General features: G+C 40.1%; 1 protein-coding gene across 1 annotated transcript in view; it reads left to right on the forward strand.

Annotated features, from left to right (window-relative positions):
• GPATCH8 (G-patch domain containing 8) overlaps positions 1-22,321 on the forward strand; it is a gene marked incomplete at its 5' end in the record, with an annotated part of 245,482 nt that overhangs the window by 116,800 nt on the left and 106,361 nt on the right. The window contains 1 exon segment of the mRNA XM_053699970.1: positions 8,049-8,116. Coding sequence (XP_053555945.1) covers positions 8,049-8,116 — 68 coding nt within the window.

Genomic DNA, 22,321 nt, shown 5'->3' on the forward strand with positions numbered 1-22,321 from the left:
CCGTAATAACTTTTACTAGAATCAATTTTGCTAATGGAAGTATATTGCAAAAATGCTTCTTTTCTTCATAAATGGAAAAAGTCCACAGCTGCATTCATTACTTTTGCGAATTCAGAGATCTGGCCACCAGGAGGAGGCAAAGACACCCCAGCCAAATACTTAAATACCTCTCCCACTTCCCTCATCCTCCAGTCATTCTTTGCCTTTCGTCCTAGGAGGTTGGCAGAGAAGTGTCAGAAGTTTAGATAGTCTCTTATGGAGGGTAGTACTCTCCGGCATGGGACTGGATTTTTAAGTAATCCTGTCAGCCTCTCAGTGAGAGCATGGGTGAAAGTTAGTCCGGAGATGCAGGGAGAGTCTTTCTGCAAACCCATCCCGACTCATATTAACAGCTCCACAAGCAGTCAGCGTTGATGAGTTTCGCTGCCTGCTTTTTTCTTCTCAAGTCCATGGCAGAGGCGAGGCTACTATCTGTCACACTTGAAGGGCTGTGTTCCTGTTTCACGGCGTAGATTCTGGTAAGATCGTTTCATTTTACTTTTGTTATAATTGTATGGTACTACCAATGTTTTCCTGAGAGGCTCTCATCTTGCAGGATTAACTATAATCAGGGTCTCAGTGAGGCTCCTTTCGTATCTTAGAATCAAGGGTTAATATTTCCTGAAGGGGTTTATTGAACAGGGTTTTTTTTAATCATGTTTATGTGATTCAACCTGCGTATGTGTAGTGTTACTTATGCTCATGGCTTATGGAACATAACAGCCTTTATAAGTGACGCAGCCTTTACAGTTGAGCGCGCTTTTTCTGGACTGCACAGTGTACCTGGTGACCGTGCATGGTCACGTTTTTGGCTCTCCATTTCCGCATTCCCAAACGTGTGGCGGCAGAAGAATTCTGGTCCGCCGGTGTCTGGTTCATAGGAGGTGGTGAGTGCCCCAGCCATTGTGGGTGTCAGGTGCCGTTTACATTTTCTTATTTGGTCTGTATTTTGTATTCAGTATTCCTGTTTTGGAGGATTCTGATATTGTGGAGACGGATCTCTCTTCGTCAGATTCTGTTTCTGGTGAAGAATACGAATTGGCACGGGTGATACATGCCCTCCAGTTATGTTCCGAATGCTGTTTTAGAGCGCTCAATTCCTCGGGATCGGGGAATCGAGGGGCCACTGAGTCATCAGTCTCTGGGGGTCCTGTTCCCCAAGTGGCGAGTTCCCTACCACCAACTCTTACTACGCATGCAAGTATTCCAGTTTTTGCTTATCCATCTCTGGAAGGTGGCTTGTTCCCTCTGGAGCTGATGGCATGTTTTCGCATGTCTATAATCATGGCTCTGGCGCCTATCTGCAACTACCAGAAGTGTGGTTACGATATTTTACGTGCTCAGTTAGCCGGGGCTCCTTAGGCATGGAATGGCCTTCTCAGCTCTCCAGGGGAACGACTGTCCCTGAGGCTTCAGGGGGTCAACCTTCGGGGCCGGGGTCGTCTTCTGCTCTGGCAAAGGTATGCAGTGCCTTCTGTTATAGACTGGCGTGCCTTCGTGTCCTATTGCGGCACATTTTGGCGTTGTTGGAGGATCCTGTCCTTAATGGATATGGGGATTCTTAGTCTTCACCTTCGAAAGGCTCGCAGGCTTAGGTATAGGAGGATGAAGTAATCTTCTTATAGCCTTGTTTATTGAGTATCCTTTCCAGTTCTGAGCTGGAAGAACAGGATCCCTGTCCTGCGGGTGTGTCTGTTCTTCTTGGGCGATAACCTATGGGGTTGCCTTATCTGTTATTTTAATCCGGTTAGGATGATTTTTTATTTTGAGCACATATTTATGCTTTTCCTTCGGGAATGTTTTCTGGAATCGATGCTCGCAATTTTTTTTTTTTGATTGCTCAGTTTACTTCTACGGAAGTTGTTTTGTGTGAGGACATGTTAGTCCTATGTTTGTCTGCTATTTATCCCCCATCTCAGGGGGTGACTGTAGCCTTGACAGTATCGGCCCTTAGTTTCAGGTTGGTCCTGATTGAGTTCGGATCCTTCTGTTCTTGGGACCTGTTTCAGACAAGTGGCGCCTGTTCTGCCTGGCTGGTCCGGTTGGGGCGCCAAGTGTTTCACATTATTATTGGTGTTATTCCTTGTTTGTAACAAGTTCAGCTAAGAATTTTGAGAGGACCTCGGGGTCCGCAAGGCAGTGGGGATTAGTTCAGTCCTTGTTAGCCTTTCTAGCTGATCGATTGGGACTCTATGGAGTTCCACTACGACACACTCTGTTCCGTAATTTTTTGGGGATTTTGAGTGTTTCCTTTCCTTCGTGGGTTGGAAGTTTGGAGGACTCAGGGCCTCCTAGCTGCCGGTTTCTGGTGGTCTTGCTTTTTTTAGGGGCTCCTTGGAATTGTCCTTTTTCTGGACCTGTTCCTTTTGAGGGTCTTCCTCCGGGTTGGCTTTCTGAACTTTGTCCATTCTCCTTAGCGGTTTGGCAGCCTTATGGGGGTAGCAAGGTAGCCTTGTGGTTGGAGAAATAGTCATCTGATGATTATACGCTCTTTAAGGAGGGCCATGTGGCTTTTCCTACTCTAGGGATTGTTTTTCCTTTCAGGGACGTTGGGCTGTGTTGTCTCCTTCCCCAAGTTTCCCTTAGGGTTTTTTTTCTATCGAGGTTGGGATGCTCTGCATTCTTTTTCCTTGGGTGTGGTCCTCTAGTTACGTACTCTGAGGCAATATGGAGACTAGCCTTTGTTCTACTCACTCTTCGGGTGACTTGTCCTCAATGTTCTCCTTTGGTCTTTAGAGTCTTGGCGCGTCACTGTCGTGCCTTAGCTCCTTTTTGGAGTTTTGGACTTCCGCAAGAGTTGTTCTCTTCCTTTTGGGTTGGGATCTATGAGTGAGTCTTGTCCCATTCTCCGGGGTAGTCTGGTTATTCCCCTGTGAGGTCTGCTTCTGCGGATGGTGTAGTTGTGTTCCCTGGGGTGTTGTTTATTTTAAACAATTCTGGGACTCTGACCTTTTAGTTTTTGTTTTGGATCTTTCTGGATGTCCGGAAACTTTTGATTCTGTGGCTGGTTTGGGACGATACAATTTTCCAGGGACCATCGATTATGGCCTACGGACTGGCCAACTTCAGTCTGTTAGCAGCTTGGCCTGAATCCTGGGCGCTTTCGGATATGCTACTTATGGCTTGCCTGGTCCTTTTGAACAATTTTGGCTCCCATTCAGGGGGAGTTCTGTTTGTGTTCATTAGCGTTGTCTGGCTGATTTTCACTCTGCTTTATTTTCAACAGTTTATGGCTCATGTCTGGTGAGCATGTGCGCTGTTCTTAAATGTGCCTTTCCCTTGGAGAGGGGGGGGGTTGTTTGTCCTTCTAAGTAGGGTTTTTTCCCTCTCTCTGAAGGGTTGTTGTCCTGTCCTGTGTGCAGGAGGTTGGTACAGGTGTTTTTATCCTGTATATTCTGTTTCGTCTGTGGAGATTACAATCTCCATGTAGAGACTGTCAGTTATGCTGGGTCTTCATAGGAATCAACTGCATTTTGCTATGTTTATCTCCTATGGGGTTCTCTTTGGGAGAACCCATTTGAAGGAGCTCTTTGGGCTCCCGATTTCGGTTGGGTTGGCAGAGTTCTCCCTATTACATCCTTCCCTGGGGGTTGGTGTTTGGGGTCCTTTCCGTTCTTCTGTTTTTCAGATCGGACTGTCGCCTGGACTGGTTCGGTGTAGAGCATGATCTGAGATCTGTTGTACGTCCTCGGGTCATTTTGAGGTTCGGTGATACTCCATGTTCGAGATGTTGAGAAGTACTGGCGGCTTTTGGATGATTAGGGTTTAATATCTCTTTTCAGCTGCTCTTACTTGCTTGCAAGTATTCTATTTTAGAGTCATCCTGGTATGATTGGGGCGTGTTGTGTTGACTCAGGTGTTCGCTTATCAGGGGTTGCTGCACGTATTCAATCTATGAATATTTCGATATTCTGAGTTATCTTGTAACTTGAGGACTTTGTCTTCAGTTGTCCTTGGGGTGCGGTTGCACTGTTTTTAGGAGCAGTTTTCTCCTCGTTTTATATTCCCGGTCATCACCTTGTGGTTTCTGTAAGATCCGGGGTCTGGGCGCTGCCTGCCTTGTTTCTCAAAACCGGTTCGGGTTTCTGTGAACTTAGTTTGGCTTTTTCGGGGTTCCTTATTTATATGGAACTTGTACCCTATTTAAGCGTCTTCGGGAATCTTTGATTTTTCTTCCACTTTTTCTCCTTTTTGGGAGGTTTCGGTAGTTTATTCCTTTTCTCTAGTAAGTGTGGTTGGGGACCGACTGCTGGGCGACGGTGGCGTGTTGGCTCAGTCAAGTCTATTTCTGCGGTCTCTAGCAAGGCTTATGGACTATCTGCAGGTCTGTGTCTTTGGAGCTTTTTCTTTTTTTCAAGTTTTCTCGGCTTCGGACGGAGCAGGTTTTTTTAGGTAGGGTTTTGCAGGCCTGGTGCCCTCAGAATGGTCCGCCTCTTGTACCCACCCGTTTTGCATTCAGTGTCCTCTATAGCGTGGGTATTGTTTTCCCAAAAGTAATGAATGCAGCTGTGGACTCTTTCCATTTATGAAGAAAAACATAAATTATGCTTACTTGATAATTTTCGTGTTTTTTACGTGGTGCGTCTATTATATTCTTCTGGCACCTTTTCACTCTGATATTTCTTCTACTGTTCCTTGTTCCTCAGCAGAATGACTGGGGGATGAGGGAAGTGGGGGAGGTATTTAAGCCTTTGGCTGGGGTGTCTTTGCCTCCTCCTGGTGGCCAGGTTCTGAATTCCCAAAAGTAATGAATGCGGCTGTGGACTCTTTCCATCTGAAGAAAAGAAAATGATCAGGTAAGCATAATTTGTTATTTCACATTGAAATGCACCCATGCACATTTCAGTTTTGACCTTTGTATCCCTTTAAAGCTTTTCTGTAATAGCTAATGTGTATGAGAGTGCCAATGAATTATGTTACTAAATCAATTCAGTACAGTGTTTCAGGCCTCACTGGAAAATATTTGAATGTTACCAATTTATATTATTGATAATTTCCCATTTTCAGTGATGCAACAATTTTTCTAATCTGTCCTTTCTTTCCATTCTGTATATACCCTCTCATCCTCCTTATCTATGTTGGTCAGAGACCAATTCTCATATCTCCTTTTTCCCTTCCCTCTTGAGATGCACTGTTACACCTGCTAGTCACCTTCCACCCTCCGCCTCATGACCTTTACCTAACCAACCGTGTTTCTTTTTTACAGCGTAAAAACCCGGGACTTGTGGTGATGGTAAACTTAGCCGTGGTAATTTAAATTTTCTGTTCAGACTGACTACTTTTTGTCATCAGTGCACCAATATTAGGCTTCCTTCTATCTGTTCTGTCGTAGCGTTCATATATTGCTTGGAACGTCTTTTCTTCCTTTCTTTCTCCATGCACATGTGTCTGATCCTCAACCATTAAAAGGGATATGTTGATGGGATATTTTATTTTGTTTTTAAATATAAACATAGTCTGCACCCTTTCCACAATGCTGACTTTTCCTCTCCCTCCCCTTACAAGGTCCTCAACAATAGCCACACTCTTCTGAAATTTAAAGATGGAAAAATCATTAGCAAACTCTAACACTGTTTAATTACGATTCTTTTTGTTTGCGCCAAGCGATTTGAATACTAGCATTTGCTGTAACTGGGTTATAGGAAGCAGACTTTGGCTCCTAATATGGGGAAAATGACGGAAGGTGTTGGAAAGCAGGCTTGCAAAAACAAAAAAACAACAAAATTTATATTACATTATTTTAAATAATTGTATCTTTACACAAGGTCAATAAGTAAAGTAAATCTTGTGTGATTATAAACGTCTTACCTACATTGGTCTCTCATTATTATGTGTTTTTTTTTTTTTTGTTTTGTTTTTTTAAATACTGTAAGACATTAATTGGGGATTAAGAGTGGTCATTAGAAAGCCTGCTATAGATGTTCTAAAAATGTCATTGCACTAGAGACTATTTTAGAACAGATCTACCCTTCAGTCCTTTTTCACTCTCAACCTGTGGAGGCTGCCTGTTTTATTATACCATTGGGTATTGATAAACCGTTCAAATAGGGATGCAATTTATTAAGTAAGCCAACCAAATCTGGCTGCTCACATGTGCTAGACTAGAGCATCACAAAAGCGTCTTCCTCCTTTTGATGGCTTTCACACAATCAAGAAAAATATAGATTTTGAAAATGTAGGGTTTTAATCTCACTTTTTTTTTCTTAATATAAAATGTAGCATCAATAAAAAGCCCCAGTTCTATTTAGTTCTTCAGCTTTTATGAATCAAGATGTGAACATAGGTTGATGACTTGTATTAGGTTCTGCTATCACAAGAGTGACCAATTCTAGGAGTCAGGGAGAAAGCACTCCCACCATTCAATATCCTTGCTATGACTGCAGTATAACTTGTCTGTGTATAAGGCAATGCTAATGGGAGTCTCACATTTCACCTTATATCAACATCTGGCTGGCCACAGTAAAGGAGGCAAGGAACATGAATTACTCTAGTATTTTCAAAAGATTGTTGAGTAGTATCTAAGCCCTGTCAATTTGTTTAGTACTTAGTTTTGTATGTTAATTTCTTTCATAAAGTTGGCTAGGAGGCCAGGAGTTGAATCCATGTAGTAATGGCTCGTGGACTTTCACCACCTTATGAAAGAAATTAATTTATCAGGTAAGCATAAAGTTTAGTTTTTTTGCAATCATTGAGGTCAAATGTTTACACAGATGCTATAAAAATGAATCAAAAGAACTGAATGTATATCTACCCCTCTGAAAAAAAAATGCAACATGCAGTATCGTTAAACATAGTCACTTTGTAGTACACTAGTGGGATTAAAAAAAGGACCTCCTGCTTTTTATAAAATAGCGCTAGAAAAGTTGTACAACATTGCTTATGTTCACTCAATTTTTGTTTAATTATATTCTAAGTAGGTCTGGGGCTTTAGTTGTTTGTACACTAGATTGAGCCCAATGGTATTATATTCAGGTGTGTATCTCACACAGATAACATGTAGCAGGAAAAATTCCCATTGTTAACCGTTTGATCTTTTTTACCCAAGGTGATGAACGATACAGGTAAGTTTTTTCCCCATGGTTCGTGACCTTCCTGGGTTTACATTCCAACACTATGTTCCAGTTGTGATGTAATTTAATAAGGAATCTGCACCAGTCAAGTGAATCTGCTGCAATAGTGAAATGCTTGTCTGCTCCTTCCCAGTTTGAATCCCTTTCCTCCTCCCCCTGCGCTTTGGCTGGTTCTGAGTAGATTTCAGATATTTAAAGGGAAAAAAAATCCAATCTGCTTCTTGTTTGATTAGTTATTTTAATTCTTTATTTGCATCCAGTCTTTTTCACAGCTTACTAAGTCATGAGATGGCATTTCTGGGTTATGTGACCAAGAAGTAAGGTTATTTCTTGCATCTGTGGATGACTTTTGCCAATCTAGATCTAGATCTAAATATAGTTTTTTTTTTTTATACTTTGAAGTATTCTCTAAATAAAAGCTGTCACTTATTTCCTTTTTTATATCTCTCCTTCGTTAAAATTAAATTACCTCCTTATGTGTGAGTGTGTGTAGCGGGGGAACATTTTTTATTTAATAAATAGATTACTTTTTTCTTTTCTATGTGCATATTGATCCATCCATTCAAATAATTGGTGGTTACACTTTATTTATTTATATATATATATATATATATATATATATATATATATATATATGTATGCTTTGCATTTCTGTTTAATCCTTGCCAAAAAATATATTTTAATAAAAAAAAAATTTTTAAATTAAGTATAACACAAGTATCATTTAACTGGAACATAAAAAGCACAGAAAGTCAAGATTTCAGATTTTATTGAAGACTTAACAAAAGTGTAAGCTGTGAGAATGACTTGTGTTTTGATCCACTGTAGCTTTCTGGTCTTTGCATTACAAGGCAAGATTTTTCTAACCACCCAAACCTACCGTTACTCCTTATTTAGCACCATATCCTGATAATTTCTTTTTTACTCTTCCTCTTTCAGGCAGGACTGATCCCATCCCTATTGTGGTCAAGTATGATGTTATGGGAATGGGTCGGATGGAGATGGAGGTAAGAGATTCCTTGTGTTCCCTGTAGTGCTATTTCAGTTTTTGTCCTTTAAATAATTATTGTACCATTTACTGAGTATATAGTCTTATTCCTCCGTTGCTCAAATAAATAAATAAATAAATCAAAATCGTGTCCTAACATATAATACCAGCATGGATAAGTTCAATCGCCAAGCTTTTGAGAATACAGAGAGAGTAAGAGAGAGAAGCACTCAACCTGAAATGAACAACGGTTCAGTAGCTTTTTCTTTCCAATGGCATGGAGAGTCCACGGTTCCATTCATTACTATTGGGAATTCAACACCTGGCCACCAGGAGGAGCCAAAGCCTCCCACTTCCCATGCTCTCCCAGTCATTTTTTGCCTCTATAACTAGGAGGTGGCAAAGATGGTGCTTTGAAGAAAAGTTGGATTAAGTCCTTTAATGGGCAGTTTACCTACAAGATAAGACTGGGGTTAATGCTGTGTCCATGTAAACCTCTTAGAGTATTGGTAGCTGTTAGCTGCTGGATGTCGCCGGGATCTTCTCTGTCCGCCTTCCAGCAATCTGTACTAACACCCCCAACTGGCAAGCAGTGTTAGCTTACACTGCTTTCCTTTCTTCCTCAGGTCCCTGTCAGAATTCAAATGAAGCTGTCAGACCTGAAAGTGCCTTTACTCTTATATTTACAACAGATGCTTAAAGGTGAACGGATGGCAGCTTCCTTTCCCTCAGGAGGTCTGGGGAGTAAATTATATCCTGATCTCAGGGTATTTTGGGTTTAGAGCAGTATACTTTCAATTAGCAAGGTTTAGCCCAATAGCCTGGATGATTAGGTATTGTTATATCAATACCAATGTTCTTGGGCTGCAACTGTGGGGACTTTTGGTGGCTTGGAGGTCTTTATCTTTATCTCTATTAAGGTATTTTGGTACTTTTGTTACTTGGGTTTTTTTGGCAGTTAGACCGATTCGCATGCTTATTTTTTTGAGGCCTGTAACTCCGCACTTGGTTGAGCGCTCCCACAATTGTTTCAATGCAGTCTGCAGGATTGATCGGCCACTATTATGTCTCCGGCCACTTTAGATCTCTCATTGCTCGAACTTAAGGTGGTAAGTACCCCTCCCTTAGCTGGGATCCGTCGTGGCTGTGGAGGATGTGGTTTGCAGATCTGGTGGGGATGTCATCGTCTCCTCCATGGAGGTTGCCCTGTCGCAGGGATCTGCTGGTACAGGGCCCCTTTGTGCATCGAAATCTAGATTCTCTGAGGCTGACTGCGTGGAGATTGAACGCTTAGTCTTAGCCAGAAGAGGGTTTTCTGAGAGTGTGATTGATACTCTCATTCAAGCCTGGAAGCCGGTCACCCGGCGCATCTATCATAAGGTGTGGAGGACCTACTTACTCTGGTGTGAGACTCGTGGATATTCCTGGCATAAGGTCAGAGTATCCAGGATACTTTCGTTCCTCCAGGACGGTTTGGAGAAGGGACTTTCCGCCAGTTCCTTAAAGGGACAGATTTCGGCTCTATCTGTGTTGTTACACAAGAAGCTTGCTGAGCTTCCTGATATACAGTCTTTTGTTCAGGCTCTATCCAGGATCAGGCCTGTATTTAAACATTCTGCTCCTCCTTGGAGTTTAAATCTGGTTCTTAGGGTTTTGCAGAGGGCTCCGTTTGAGCCTATGCATTCTCTTGACATTGATACTGTCTTGGAAGGTTCTTTTTCTACTGGCTATTGCTTCGGCACACAGAGTCTCTGAGTTGGCAGCCATGCAATGTGAGCCTCCTTACCTTGTTTTTTTATGCTGCTAAGGCTGTCCTTCGCACTCGGTTGGGATTTCACCCTAAGGTTGTGTCTAATCGCAACATTGATCAGGAGATTGTAGTTCCTTCCTTGTGTTCTTACCCTTCTGCAAAGGAATGGTTACTTCATAACTTGGATGTGGTTTGAGCTTTGAAATTTTATCTTCAGGCTACGAAGGATTTCAGACAGACTTCAGCATTGTTTGTTGTCTATTCGGAAAAGCGCAAAGGGCAGTAGGCTTCTTCCACTTCCCTATCTTTTTGGCTGAGGAGCATGATTCGCTTGGCTCATGAGACAGCGGGACATAAGCCTCCTCAGAAGATTACGGCTCATTCAACTAGAGCTTTGGCTTCTTCTTGGGCCTTCAAGAATGAGCGCTCTATGGAGCAGATTTGTATGGCGGCTACCTGGTCCTCTTTACATTCTTTTCTTTCATGTAATTGGCAAGAGTCCATGAGCTAGTGACGTATGGGATATACAATCCTACCAGGAGGGGCAAAGTTTCCAAAACCTCAAAATGCCTATAAATACACCCCTCACCACACCCACAATTCAGTTTTACAAACTTTGCCTCCTATGAAGGTGGTGAAGTAAGTTTGTGCTAAGATTTCTACGTTGATATGCGCTTCTCAGCATTTTGAAGCCCGATTCCTCTCCTCCTTGGAGTCTTAATTTGGTTTTGAAGGCTTTACAGGCTCCTCCATTTGAGCTTATGCATTCTTTGGACATTAAGCTACTTTCTTGGAAAGTGTTGTTCCTTTTGGCCATCTCTTCTGCTAGAAGAGTTTCTGAATTATCTGCTCTTTCTTGTGAATCTCCTTTTCCGATTTTCCATCTGGATAAGGCAGATTTGCGGACTTCATTTAAATTTCTACCTAAGGTTGTGAATTTGAACAATATTAATAGAGAAATTGTTGTCCCTTCTTTGTGTCCTAATCCTAGGAATTCTTTGGAGACATCCTTACATTCTTTGGATGTGGTAAGAGCTTTGAAATATTATGTTGAAGCTACTAAAGATTTCAGGAAGACTTCTAGTCTATTTGTTATCTTTTCTGTTTCTAGGAAAGGTCAGAAGGCTTCTGCCATTTCCTTGGCATCTTGGTTAAAGCTTTTGATTCATCAGGCTTATTTGGAGTCGGGTCAGGCTTTTAAGAATGAAGCTTCAGTTGATCAGATTTGCAAAGCAGCAGCTTGGTCTTCTTTGCATACATTTACTAAATTCTACCGTTTTGATGTACTGTATTTGCTTCTTCTGAAGCAGTTTTTGGTAGAAAAGTTTTTCAGGCATCTGTTTCAGTTTGATTCCTCTGCTTACGTTTGAGTTTTTTCTTTTCATTATGAGAATAAACGTATATTTTTGGTTGTGGATTTATTTTTCAGCGGAAAATAGCTGTTATTATTTTATCCCTCCCTCTCTAGTGACTCTTCTGTGGAGTTCCACATCATGGGTATTATTATCCCATACGTCACTAGCTCATGGACTCTTGCCAATTACATGAAAGAAGACATAATTTATGTAAGAACTTACCTGATAAATTAATTTCTTTCATATTGGCAAGAGTCCATGAGACTCACCCTTTTAATGGTGGTTATGATTTTTTGTATAAAGCACAATTATTACCAAATTTGTTTGTTGATGCTTTTTACTCCTTTCTTTATCACCCCACTACTTGACTATTCATTAAACTGAATTGTGGGTGTGGTGAGGGGTGTATTTATAGGCATTTTGAGGTTTGGGAAACTTTGCCTTTTCTGGTAGGATTATATATCCCATACGTCACTAGCTCATGGACTCTTGCCAATATGAAAAAAATGAATTTATCAGGTAAGTTCTTAAATAAATTATGTTTTTCAAAGTTTTACAAATGTGACGTTTTTGCTTTGGGAGAAAGGTTTTGCTGGCTGTGGTGCCCTCAGACTAGGGTCCGACTCTTTTTACCCTCCCTTTTCATTCAGGGTCCTTTAGAGCTTGGGTATTTGTTTCCCACAAGTAATGAATGAAGCTGTGGACTCTCCTCGTATTAAGATGGAAAACATAAATTATGCTTACCTGATAATTTCATTTCCATCTGTACGAGGATAGTCCATGGCTCCTGCCCAGTTCTCCATTGGGCGGACCTAAATTTCTTTTGTTTTTTTTCTGGCACCATTTATACCCTGATATTTCTCCTAATGTTCCTTGTTCCCTCGGCAGAATGACTGGGGGATGAGGAGAGTGGGGGAGGTATTCAAGCCTTTGGCTGGGGTGTCTTTGCCCCCTCCTGGTGGCCAGGTTCTGTATTTTCCACATGTAATGAATGAAGCCGTGGACTCAAATCGTACAGATCGAAATGAAATTATCAGGTAAGCTGTTCTTCGTATGAAATTTTGGATTTTTCCCCAAGGTGGTCTCTGACCGCAATAACAATCAGGAGATCACAGTTCCTTCTTTTTGTCCTAATCTTCCTTCTCAGAGGAAACATTTGCTACACAACCTGGATGTGGTGCGTGCATTAAAAATTTCCAGGCTACCAAGGATTTTAGGCAATCTTCTTTGTGGTATATCAGGGTAGGCGCAAGGGTCAAAAAGTCAGTGAGTGTCATTAGTTTGGCTTATGAGGAAGCTGGTCAGCAGCCTCCTGAGAGAATTACGTCTCACTCTACCTGTACTGTGTCTTCTTCTTGGGCTTTTAAGAACGAAGCATCCATGGAACAAATCTGTAAGGCGACTACTTAGTCCTCTTTGCATACTTTTTTTCTAAATGTTACAAGTTCAATGTTTTTGCCTCAGCTGAGGCCTCTCTTGGAAGAAATGTGGTTCAAACGGTTGTGCCTTCAGTTTAGGCCCGCCTTCCTTTTGTTCTCCCTCCCTGTCCATTCTGTGTCTTCTCTGGCTTGGGTATTGGATGGATATATATTTATTTATTTTCCCTATGGTTCATGTATGTCATTTATTGTTTGAGAATAGTTTTAAGATACACTTATATGGTTTGCACAATTATACTGTTTTTAACTATCACATTAGTAAAGGTAGGAATAATGTTAATTAGGTGATTCACCTGTTGTCATGGTTACATGGGTTTTGGCGCAATTTCTCTAATTGTTTGATGGGAGGGGCTATGTTGCTTTATATTGCACACTGTTCATTTGCACTGTTGCCTGGTCTGAGGAAGGGGTCTGCGTACCCCGAAACATCACCTTAATAAAATTTTTTATTTTATATACCAAATCCAGTGAGTGCAGTCCTCTTCTATAATGGATTATTGATATACCTGACTTGGCACCCTGGTTGATGTCCCTATTGCATTGTGAGTGCAGACACACATGGAAGATAGATATAGATATATATATATATATATATATATATATCTATATATATATATATATATATATATATATATATATATATATTAGTAAGCAATTTCCAGTTCAGCCCACCAGTAGCCAGCTCGCCTGGGTGCAATGATATACCATGAAATAGAAAGCAAAAGAATGCACTCTCAGGACTTTTAAAAAAAACCCAATTTAATGGAACGTTTTCGGGGTTCACAACCCCTTCATCAGCATGCAAAACAAACAAAATTCAACTCATTTATAGTGTTACATATCAATTACATCATATCAACCTTAGTGTCTCTCCAAAGGAAAAGTGCGCCAATTTTTCGCGTTTGGAACGCATATTGCGTTCCACAGTGCTATCCGGAACCGGAAGTTGTATTACCTCACTTCCGGTTTACGGATTCAACGAACCAAACATGAAAATAATAATGAAGTAGTGTACTCTGCAATTTCAAACGTGTTAAAGTAACATACTAATTTGTGGGACTTATTGTGGCAAAAATGTGCTGCATTTATAATAAGTGCCAAGAAAATTTGTGATAGAAATACGTTAACAAATGTTGCTACATCCGGTCGGCATAGAAACGGTAACTATGGTAATCATATACAATTCTGAGTACCAAAAGATGCCAAAATTTATAATAGTATGTCAGCTGAATGAAGCAACAACTTTCATAGTGTCAAAGAAATAGCGTGCACTCAAATTCTATACAATCATATTGTATGTATAAAGAATGATTAAAAATAAGATAGTTAAAAATAAAAAACTAAAAATTAAAAATTGAACCTTATGGCAGTACCATTAATTGGAATGGCAAGATACAAATGTAATGTTGCAAATATGATTGCTATGGCTTGCAGTGTATCGCCAGTATATTGCAACAGAGTGGCATTAAACATGTGTATCATGAATATCAAATTAAAGCAATATTCAGAAGGATGAATATATATAGCAGTGTTATAGGACTTTGTTATTGTGTCTTAAGGGCACAATTTTCACTTGAATTAAGCCTTGGCCATTAAGGGGTTATAGCTTGCAATGGCCAAAATGTGAATATTTGTACCAACTATCAAATGGGGCGGATTTTATTAACCTTATTTGAGAATTCTAGCCCCAAGTATAATTGCAAAAAAAACAGGGATATTTGAGAAAAGGTAATAAAGATAAGGATCATGGACATATATGGCTCATACAGATACTATCCATCTCTGGAACTTATCCAGGTGGATGTGACTTTTAAGTGTCCGTTTTTTGGACTGGTGGTGCATGTGAAGAAAGTGGGTAATGGCTCTTGGCGGACCAGGCTTCCACAGAGAAGGTGGAGACAGATGTCCCCCCTAAACGATGCCGTTAGGCGCACAACACTTGCCCCTACAACTAGGGGAAAATGAAATGTGTGCCAAAACGGAGCCACCATGTCCACCTGGCATACCCCAAGTATGTAGCACCCCAGTTGTTAATCACATTATGCTCTTAAAGTCCGGCATGGTGTTCAGGCCACCAGGTTGTATTGTGCCTAATCTGAACATCCACTGGGCCTCTCGTCTCAGGAGTTGCTTGTTCCGGTCGCCACCCCGATCCAATGGGGGTATGTGGTCGATTAGAATGTAGCGGATGGAAGATACTGAGTGTCCCTTGTAAGCGCAATGTCGCGCTACTGGCTGTTCGGAATCGCCATTTTTAAGTGCTGTCCTTATGGCGTGGCGATGATTGGCCATACGCTCACGAAGTGTGCCAGAGGTCTTCCCTATGTAAAAACAGGAACATGGGCAAAACAATAAATATATAACGTGAGTGGTGGTACACGTTATAGAGTGCCGGATAGAGAATGTTCGATTGGTATGCGGGTGATGGAAAACTTTAGTACCCACTAGGCCATTGCATGTTGTGCAGCCCAAACAACGATAAGAGCCCCTAATATTCCTTTTCATCCCAGTTGAATAACACTGTTTGGGGTCCGTTTTCACCAGCAGATCTTTGAGATTAGTTCCCCTCTTGAACCCAACCATAGGTCGTAGGTTATGAGTAAATGTGAGTTTAGGGTCTGAAGCCATAATTGGCCAGTGTTGTCGGAGAATTTGGCCAGTATTTTTTGTCACTGGAGTAAAAGTAGTGGACATGATGAGCTTGTCACTAGCGTCCCTCTTGGGTTTAGGTGTAATTAATTCTGTCTGTGTAAGCCTTGAAACAGATTCCATAGCCTCATGGATTATCGGGATCTTGTAGCCCCTGTTCTGGAACTTCTCACCCACCTCTTTCAATTGGGAGACCCCCGTTACAGGATTCGAATTGTTGCGCATTGTTCTTATGCATTGTGATTTTACAATGCCCTTTAGTAGGGCTGGGGGATGGCAACTATCTGCCCTTAATATAGAGTTGCGGTCGGTAGGTTTATGATACAATGTGGTTCCTAAATGGTTAGAATCCTTGAAAACTGTCAAGTCTAAGAAATGAATGGATGAAGTATTGGCTGTCATCTTAAACTTGACGTTGTTAGTCGTGTTATTAAACACATCAAGCCATTTGTGGAGTTCCTCCAGGCCCCCTCGCCACACCAAGAAAATGTCATCTATATATCTGTAATAACAGATAATAGATACATTCAGCGTATTCCACAGGTACATGTTTTCAAATTGTGACATGTAAATATTGGCGTACAAGGGGGCCATGGAGGAACCCATGGCTGTGCCAGCAGTTTGCAAATAATAACTGTTTTCGAACCGAAAATAGTTTTTGAACAGACAGAATTCAATGAGGGACAATAGAAATCCTACTGGGGGACCCTCATAAAGGGGGTTACCCGTGAGGTGTTCCTGTATAGCCTTAAGTCCGTCAAGATGAGGTATGATGGTATACAGACTGTTGACATCCAGAGTGACGAGTAAATCATCTGGCTGGATGTCAACAGTCCGTATTTTACGAATGAAATCATTCGTATCCATAACGTAAGACCGTGTTTCCTTCACCACTGGCTGTAAGAGTATGTCCACATATTGTGCTATAGGTTGGGTGAGTGACTCCCTGGCTGACACAATAGGACGGCCCGGTGGGTGGTCTAATGTTTTATGGATTTTGGGGATTGAATATAAAATGGGTATCTTGGGGTATGTGGTGATGCAAAAGTCACGAATGTGCTCAGTTATGTGCCCATGTTCAAATCCCAATTCAATCAATTTGTCAAGTTGTATTTTAAATTGTATAGTGGGGTCAGAAGTTAGCAATTTATATGTCTGGGTGTCTGATAATTGCTTCAGGATGTCCTCTCTATAATCACTGTAATCTAAAAGGACAATGGCCCCGCCCTTATCGGCGGGCCTTATGACTATAGAGGAGTCATTCTGGAGAGTTTTAATAGCCTTCAATTCATCTCTTGAGAGATTATGTTTCCATAATGTATCTTTTCTTTCTGTATCCAAGTCCTGTGTTATCAACCTCAAAAATGTTTTGGTGCTTGGACTGCTATTGCTTGGTTCAAAAGAGCTGGGTACATTACATTTAAGTTCAATTTGGGACTTCTGTACAGACGAATCCTTGTTTTGAAAGAGTTCTTTAATCTTAAGGGATCTGTTTAATTTGTAAAGGTCTAGTTTAAGGTCAAATTCAGAGACTAAAGTGCTCGGCACAAAAGATAGGCCTTTATTAAGAACTTTACGTTCATTATCAGTCAAGGCATGTGTGCTCAAATTGACTATTATGTCCGGTCGTCTGGGGGGTCTGTGTCTGATACCCCGCCCGCCTGATATGGGGTCTGTAGTGCCTCCCCCTCCCCGAGACCGTGTTGTTACCCCTAAAAAATGACTAGGGGTTGAGTGTGATCTGGGTTCATGTGAGGAGAATTGATCCTGATGCCTATGTTGACCAGGTGGCGTAAACGCAGTGCCAGAGGGGTTCCTATCGGTGTCGGTGGAATCTTCACCACTCGTATCTACCGTGTCAAAGTGTACCCGTCTGGTTCTGTGTCTCCTCCTGGCCTGATTCCCCTGTGTGTTGGTCAGCCATTTGTACACTTTTCCCTGCGTGTAATCACTATTGACAGTCTCTAGTTTTTTATTTTTAAATGTGATTAAATCACTCTGGTATTTGTCAATTTGTAATTTAATTTTTGATAACCAGTTCTCTTGGGTGTCATTAGTGAGTGTGATACTATGTAGAGATTCAAATGTTCGTATCTCAGTTCTAACTTTACTTTAAGAGCATAATGTGATTAACAACTGGGGTGCTACATACTTGGGGTATGCCAGGTGGACATGGTGGCTCCGTTTTGGCACACATTTCATTTTCCCCTAGTTGTAGGGGCAAGTGTTGTGCGCCTAACGGCATGGTTTAGGGGGGACATCTGTCTCCACCTTCTCTGGGGAAGCCTGGTCCGCCAAGAGCCATTACCCACTTTCTTCACATGCACCACCAGTCCAAAAAACGGACACTTAAAAGTCACATCCACCTGGATAAGTTCCAGAGATGGATAGTATCTGTATGAGCCATATATGTCCATGATCCTTATCTTTATTACCTTTTCTCAAATATCCCTGTTTTTTTTGCAATTATACTTGGGGCTAGAATTCTCAAATAAGGTTAATAAAATCCGCCCCATTTGATAGTTGGTACAAATATTCACATTTTGGCCATTGCAAGCTATAACCCCTTAATGGCCAAGGCTTAATTCAAGTGAAAATTGTGCCCTTAAGACACAATAACAAAGTCCTATAACACTGCTATATATATTCATCCTTCTGAATATTGCTTTAATTTGATATTCATGATACACATGTTTAATGCCACTCTGTTGCAATATACTGGCGATACACTGCAAGCCATAGCAATCATATTTGCAACATTACATTTGTATCTTGCCATTCCAATTAATGGTACTGCCATAAGGTTCAATTTTTAATTTTTAGTTTTTTATTTTTAACTATCTTATTTTTAATCATTCTTTATACATACAATATGATTGTATAGAATTTGAGTGCACGCTATTTCTTTGACACTATGAAAGTTGTTGCTTCATTCAGCTGACATACTATTATAAATTTTGGCATCTTTTGGTACTCAGAATTGTATATGATTACCATAGTTACCGTTTCTATGCCGACCGGATGTAGCAACATTTGTCAACGTATTTCTATCACAAATTTTCTTGGCACTTATTATAAATGCGGCACATTTTTGCCACAATAAGTCCCACAAATTAGTATGTTACTTTAACACGTTTGAAATTGCAGAGTACACTACTTCATTATTATTTTCATGTTTGGTTCGTTGAATCCGTAAACCGGAAGTGAGGTAATACAACTTCCGGTTCCGGATAGCACTGTGGAACGCAATATGCGTTCCAAACTCGAAAAATTGGCGCACTTTTCCTTTGGAGAGACACTAAGGTTGATATGATGTAATTGATATGTAACACTATAAATGAGTTGAATTTTGTTTGTTTTGCATGCTGATGAAGGGGTTGTGAACCCCGAAAACGTTCCATTAAATTGGTTTTTTTTTTAAAAGTCCTGAGAGTGCATTCTTTTGCTTTCTCTATATATATATATATATATATATATATAATATACATACACACATATATATATATATATATATATATATATATACACACACACACACACACACACACACACATATATATATATATCCTCTCTGGATCTATCCTTGGTTATAGAGGTTTTTCCTGTTCTTCATACACACACATATATATATATATATATATATATATATATATATATATATATATATATATATATACTCAAAGCAAAATAGGACCATGTATTCAAACAATTATAAAATTGGTCAGTAAAATACAGCAAAGGCAACTAAAATGGCTATGAAGGGAGGCCGGTGTGGAGGCTGTGGGGCGTCTGTCTTAGCCTTAATCATAGACTGAGTAATGCCCTGTAATGCTACCTGGATTAATAAAGGCCTTCCTCACTAGTTATTGGATGCTAAGGCCTCCTTGTGGCAGCCAATGGCTGTGCTAGAGGGAGACAAACCCACTTAATGTAAATTAGGGAACCTCTATTTACAATCAAAATGTATTCCTATCGTAATGGCTATATGCCATAGTGTAAAGTATTATGCTCAACTACTCTGATATGAGGGATTAGGATTGATACACATAGAATGCCCTAATAATGCTAAATAATAACTATGTGCGTTGAGGATAAACCTGAGACCAAAGAAATTTAGATAGGATATATCATTGATGGATTCCAAGCACTGCTTATATTTAAGATCAAACTTATGTTCTGAGATGGTGGCGGGTACATGTGGGTAATAGTAGTCATTTGGATATATAATTAAAAAAATATAATATAATAATAAATTAATGGAAGAATGAATGAATGGAAAGCCAATAAATTTAAATTTAAAATTTGAAATATAAATATATACTGTATATGGCTAAGTTTGCTATATCTGCCAGAAATAGATGTATTGTTATGATGTAAATTCTAGTCTATCATAATTACCAGCATATCCAAATACTACTGCAATTCTACCTGTACAGGCATGATAATAGTCAAAATGACTTATATTACCAGTGATTAATCAGGTCTGTTTCAATGTTTAGGCCTGAGGGTTGTCTGGTCCCCAGAGTAAAGATCCAAAAGACCTCTTTTCTAAGGAGGTCCCTGGATCTGTCTCCTCCTCTCGCCTTTTTATGGATTTGGTCTATGACCGTCCATGAAAAGTCTTTTACGTCTTTATAGTGTTCCTCAACCACAGTGGCCTTCAAAAATTTTGTTATGTGGCCCCGCTGAATATCATTGAGGTGGGCTCGTATCCTCTCTCTTGCCTCACGAGAGGTACGCCCCACGTATTGCTTGTCACATTTACTGCAGGGAAGGGTTTCCCTAAAGTCCCTAGGGAATAAAGGGGGGGGGGGTTTATGTGGATTATCTCCACTATCCTACCCAGTATAAACCTGAGCGTTTGGGTAGGCAGTGCCTTATGCTCGTTTGTATAGAACAGAGAAATAGAAAAAGGGGCATAATATGGCACACTTGTGGGGAGATAATCAATACAATAAGTGAATGTGTGGAGTGATTTAAAACTTAACTTTTATGAAATTCCAATATAAAAGGAAGATGGAATTCTCCACTACTAAAATTGAACAAAATAAAATAAAACCGTGTCAGTTACAATTGACACACACACTCCTCTCAGAAATCGGTGCAGTGATCAATCTGTACCGATTACCAGTTCCCCTAGCAAAATACTATTAGTGCTTTTTGTCTACAGACTTCCTTGTATTATCGATATATCAAACTAGGTAATCACTGTTCAATTCAATCATATTCAATTGTTGGAAAGAAAAATGCCACATAGTGCGTCCTGCACAATGGTGTGTTTTCTTTAAGGTCACAATGTTTAATGTCAAACCAGATAATCTGGCAGCTACAGTTCCTTGTTAGTAATTGGTTCCGAAAAAGCTACTATTTCCATAAGTATAACATACAAGTCAGATATCAAGATTGTTATTATTAATAGTGAACAGTGTTATAAAGCTAGCAGGTAGAATGAATTTAGCTTCAGGTTTAAGAAACTGTGGGCTACTTTAATCGTTACTGGATGGGTAGAATAGCCTTACCGTAGTGAGTACAAGGACTGGCCTAGGATAAATGGGCTATAGCAAGACCGAGCTCACCTAGGAATGACCAGACCCAAAACTATATACCAAAATTAATGTTAGAGCAATTACTATTGAGGCCGACAGTTTAAGCTGAAGCTAAAAATAACCCAAATCATAGGAGTCTATGGTAGAACAATTGCCTTAAAGGCCAACAATTAAGCTAGAAAATGAGAACTGGTAGAGAGGAGCAGTGCGAACGCCTGACGCGCGTTTTGCAACTGCTTTTTCGGAGGCGCCCGGATCTACCGCCACACAAAGTATTTAAAGGATCATTGGCCAATCCTGTGGCCGATTTCATTTAAGCTTATTAAAGTCAACCAATCAGCATTGTCTTTACAAGTTATAGTGTCTGGATGACAAATTATCGTCATCATTGTAATGACTAGTTAGAAGAGGGGTGGGGCGTGGGTGTGTACCCCCGTAATCCAATAGAATCGCTTCTCATACTTGCAGCGTGTACATACGAACGCTGTCAAAAAATAGAAGTAGGCGAATGTCAGATCGGAGTGAGTTAAGTAATCATCAGTTAGATGGTAAATAAATATCATATACAGATATGGTTTCATTGAACGTCCTATTTATAACTGAGGTTTAGCAATCCCATTCTAAAGTAGCGATAATTTGACTTCACAGATAGAAGTAAGATGTGTTGCGATTCATGTAAATTGATCTGTATCACAAATACACAAAGTATTACAAATTCAATGTATAATAAATTGCTACAGTTGCAATGTTAGTAATGTCTGTAAGGATCAGTAGATCAGAAACTCCATTAGTAGTCATTCATAATTTTATAATCCATAGTGACACTATCTCACTGTCAGCAATGTGAGTAATGCAGTTATCTTAATGTAACTTGATCATTTACTCCTATCTGAGTAGTGATAGAACTCTAATAGAATAGGGTGAATGGACTAGTATACCTGCTCCTAAGTAGTGACATCCTGATGGTGTCATCTACTTTTTTTATACATATTCTCACAAAATGATTATAAGGGTGACTGTCCTTATTGAGCGCAATCATTTGGTCTCTATAGTACAGTGTATGAATCATTCCAGATCATAAACTTATCTTGTACTGGCTGGTAAATGTTATTTTAATAGGACCCTTTACAGGATAAATGTAAGTCATTACATATCGTGTATCACTACTGTGTGAAAAATCCCATCATAGAAAAGAGCAGATAAACGTTTGGAGTGGGCAATTGTTATCTGCTTCCTTATTTAATACGCCCTCTGTTGATTAAATCGGAAGGGAATCCGCAACAACAATTTACAAGATATTGAAGTTAGATGTACAGTGAATTTCTGAGGCAGTGATTTTCATAGTGCCTATAGGAATTAGTGGATTAGGAACTCCAATAATAGTCATTCCATTGTTTTTGGTCAGAGATGAACATATAGTCTATAGTGACATTGTCTCACCATCAACAATGTGAGTTATGTAATTATCATAATGCAACTCAAATA

This window comes from Bombina bombina, chromosome 1 (genome assembly GCF_027579735.1).
Source record: "Bombina bombina isolate aBomBom1 chromosome 1, aBomBom1.pri, whole genome shotgun sequence".
In the NCBI taxonomy this organism is placed as follows: Eukaryota; Metazoa; Chordata; class Amphibia; order Anura; family Bombinatoridae; genus Bombina; species Bombina bombina.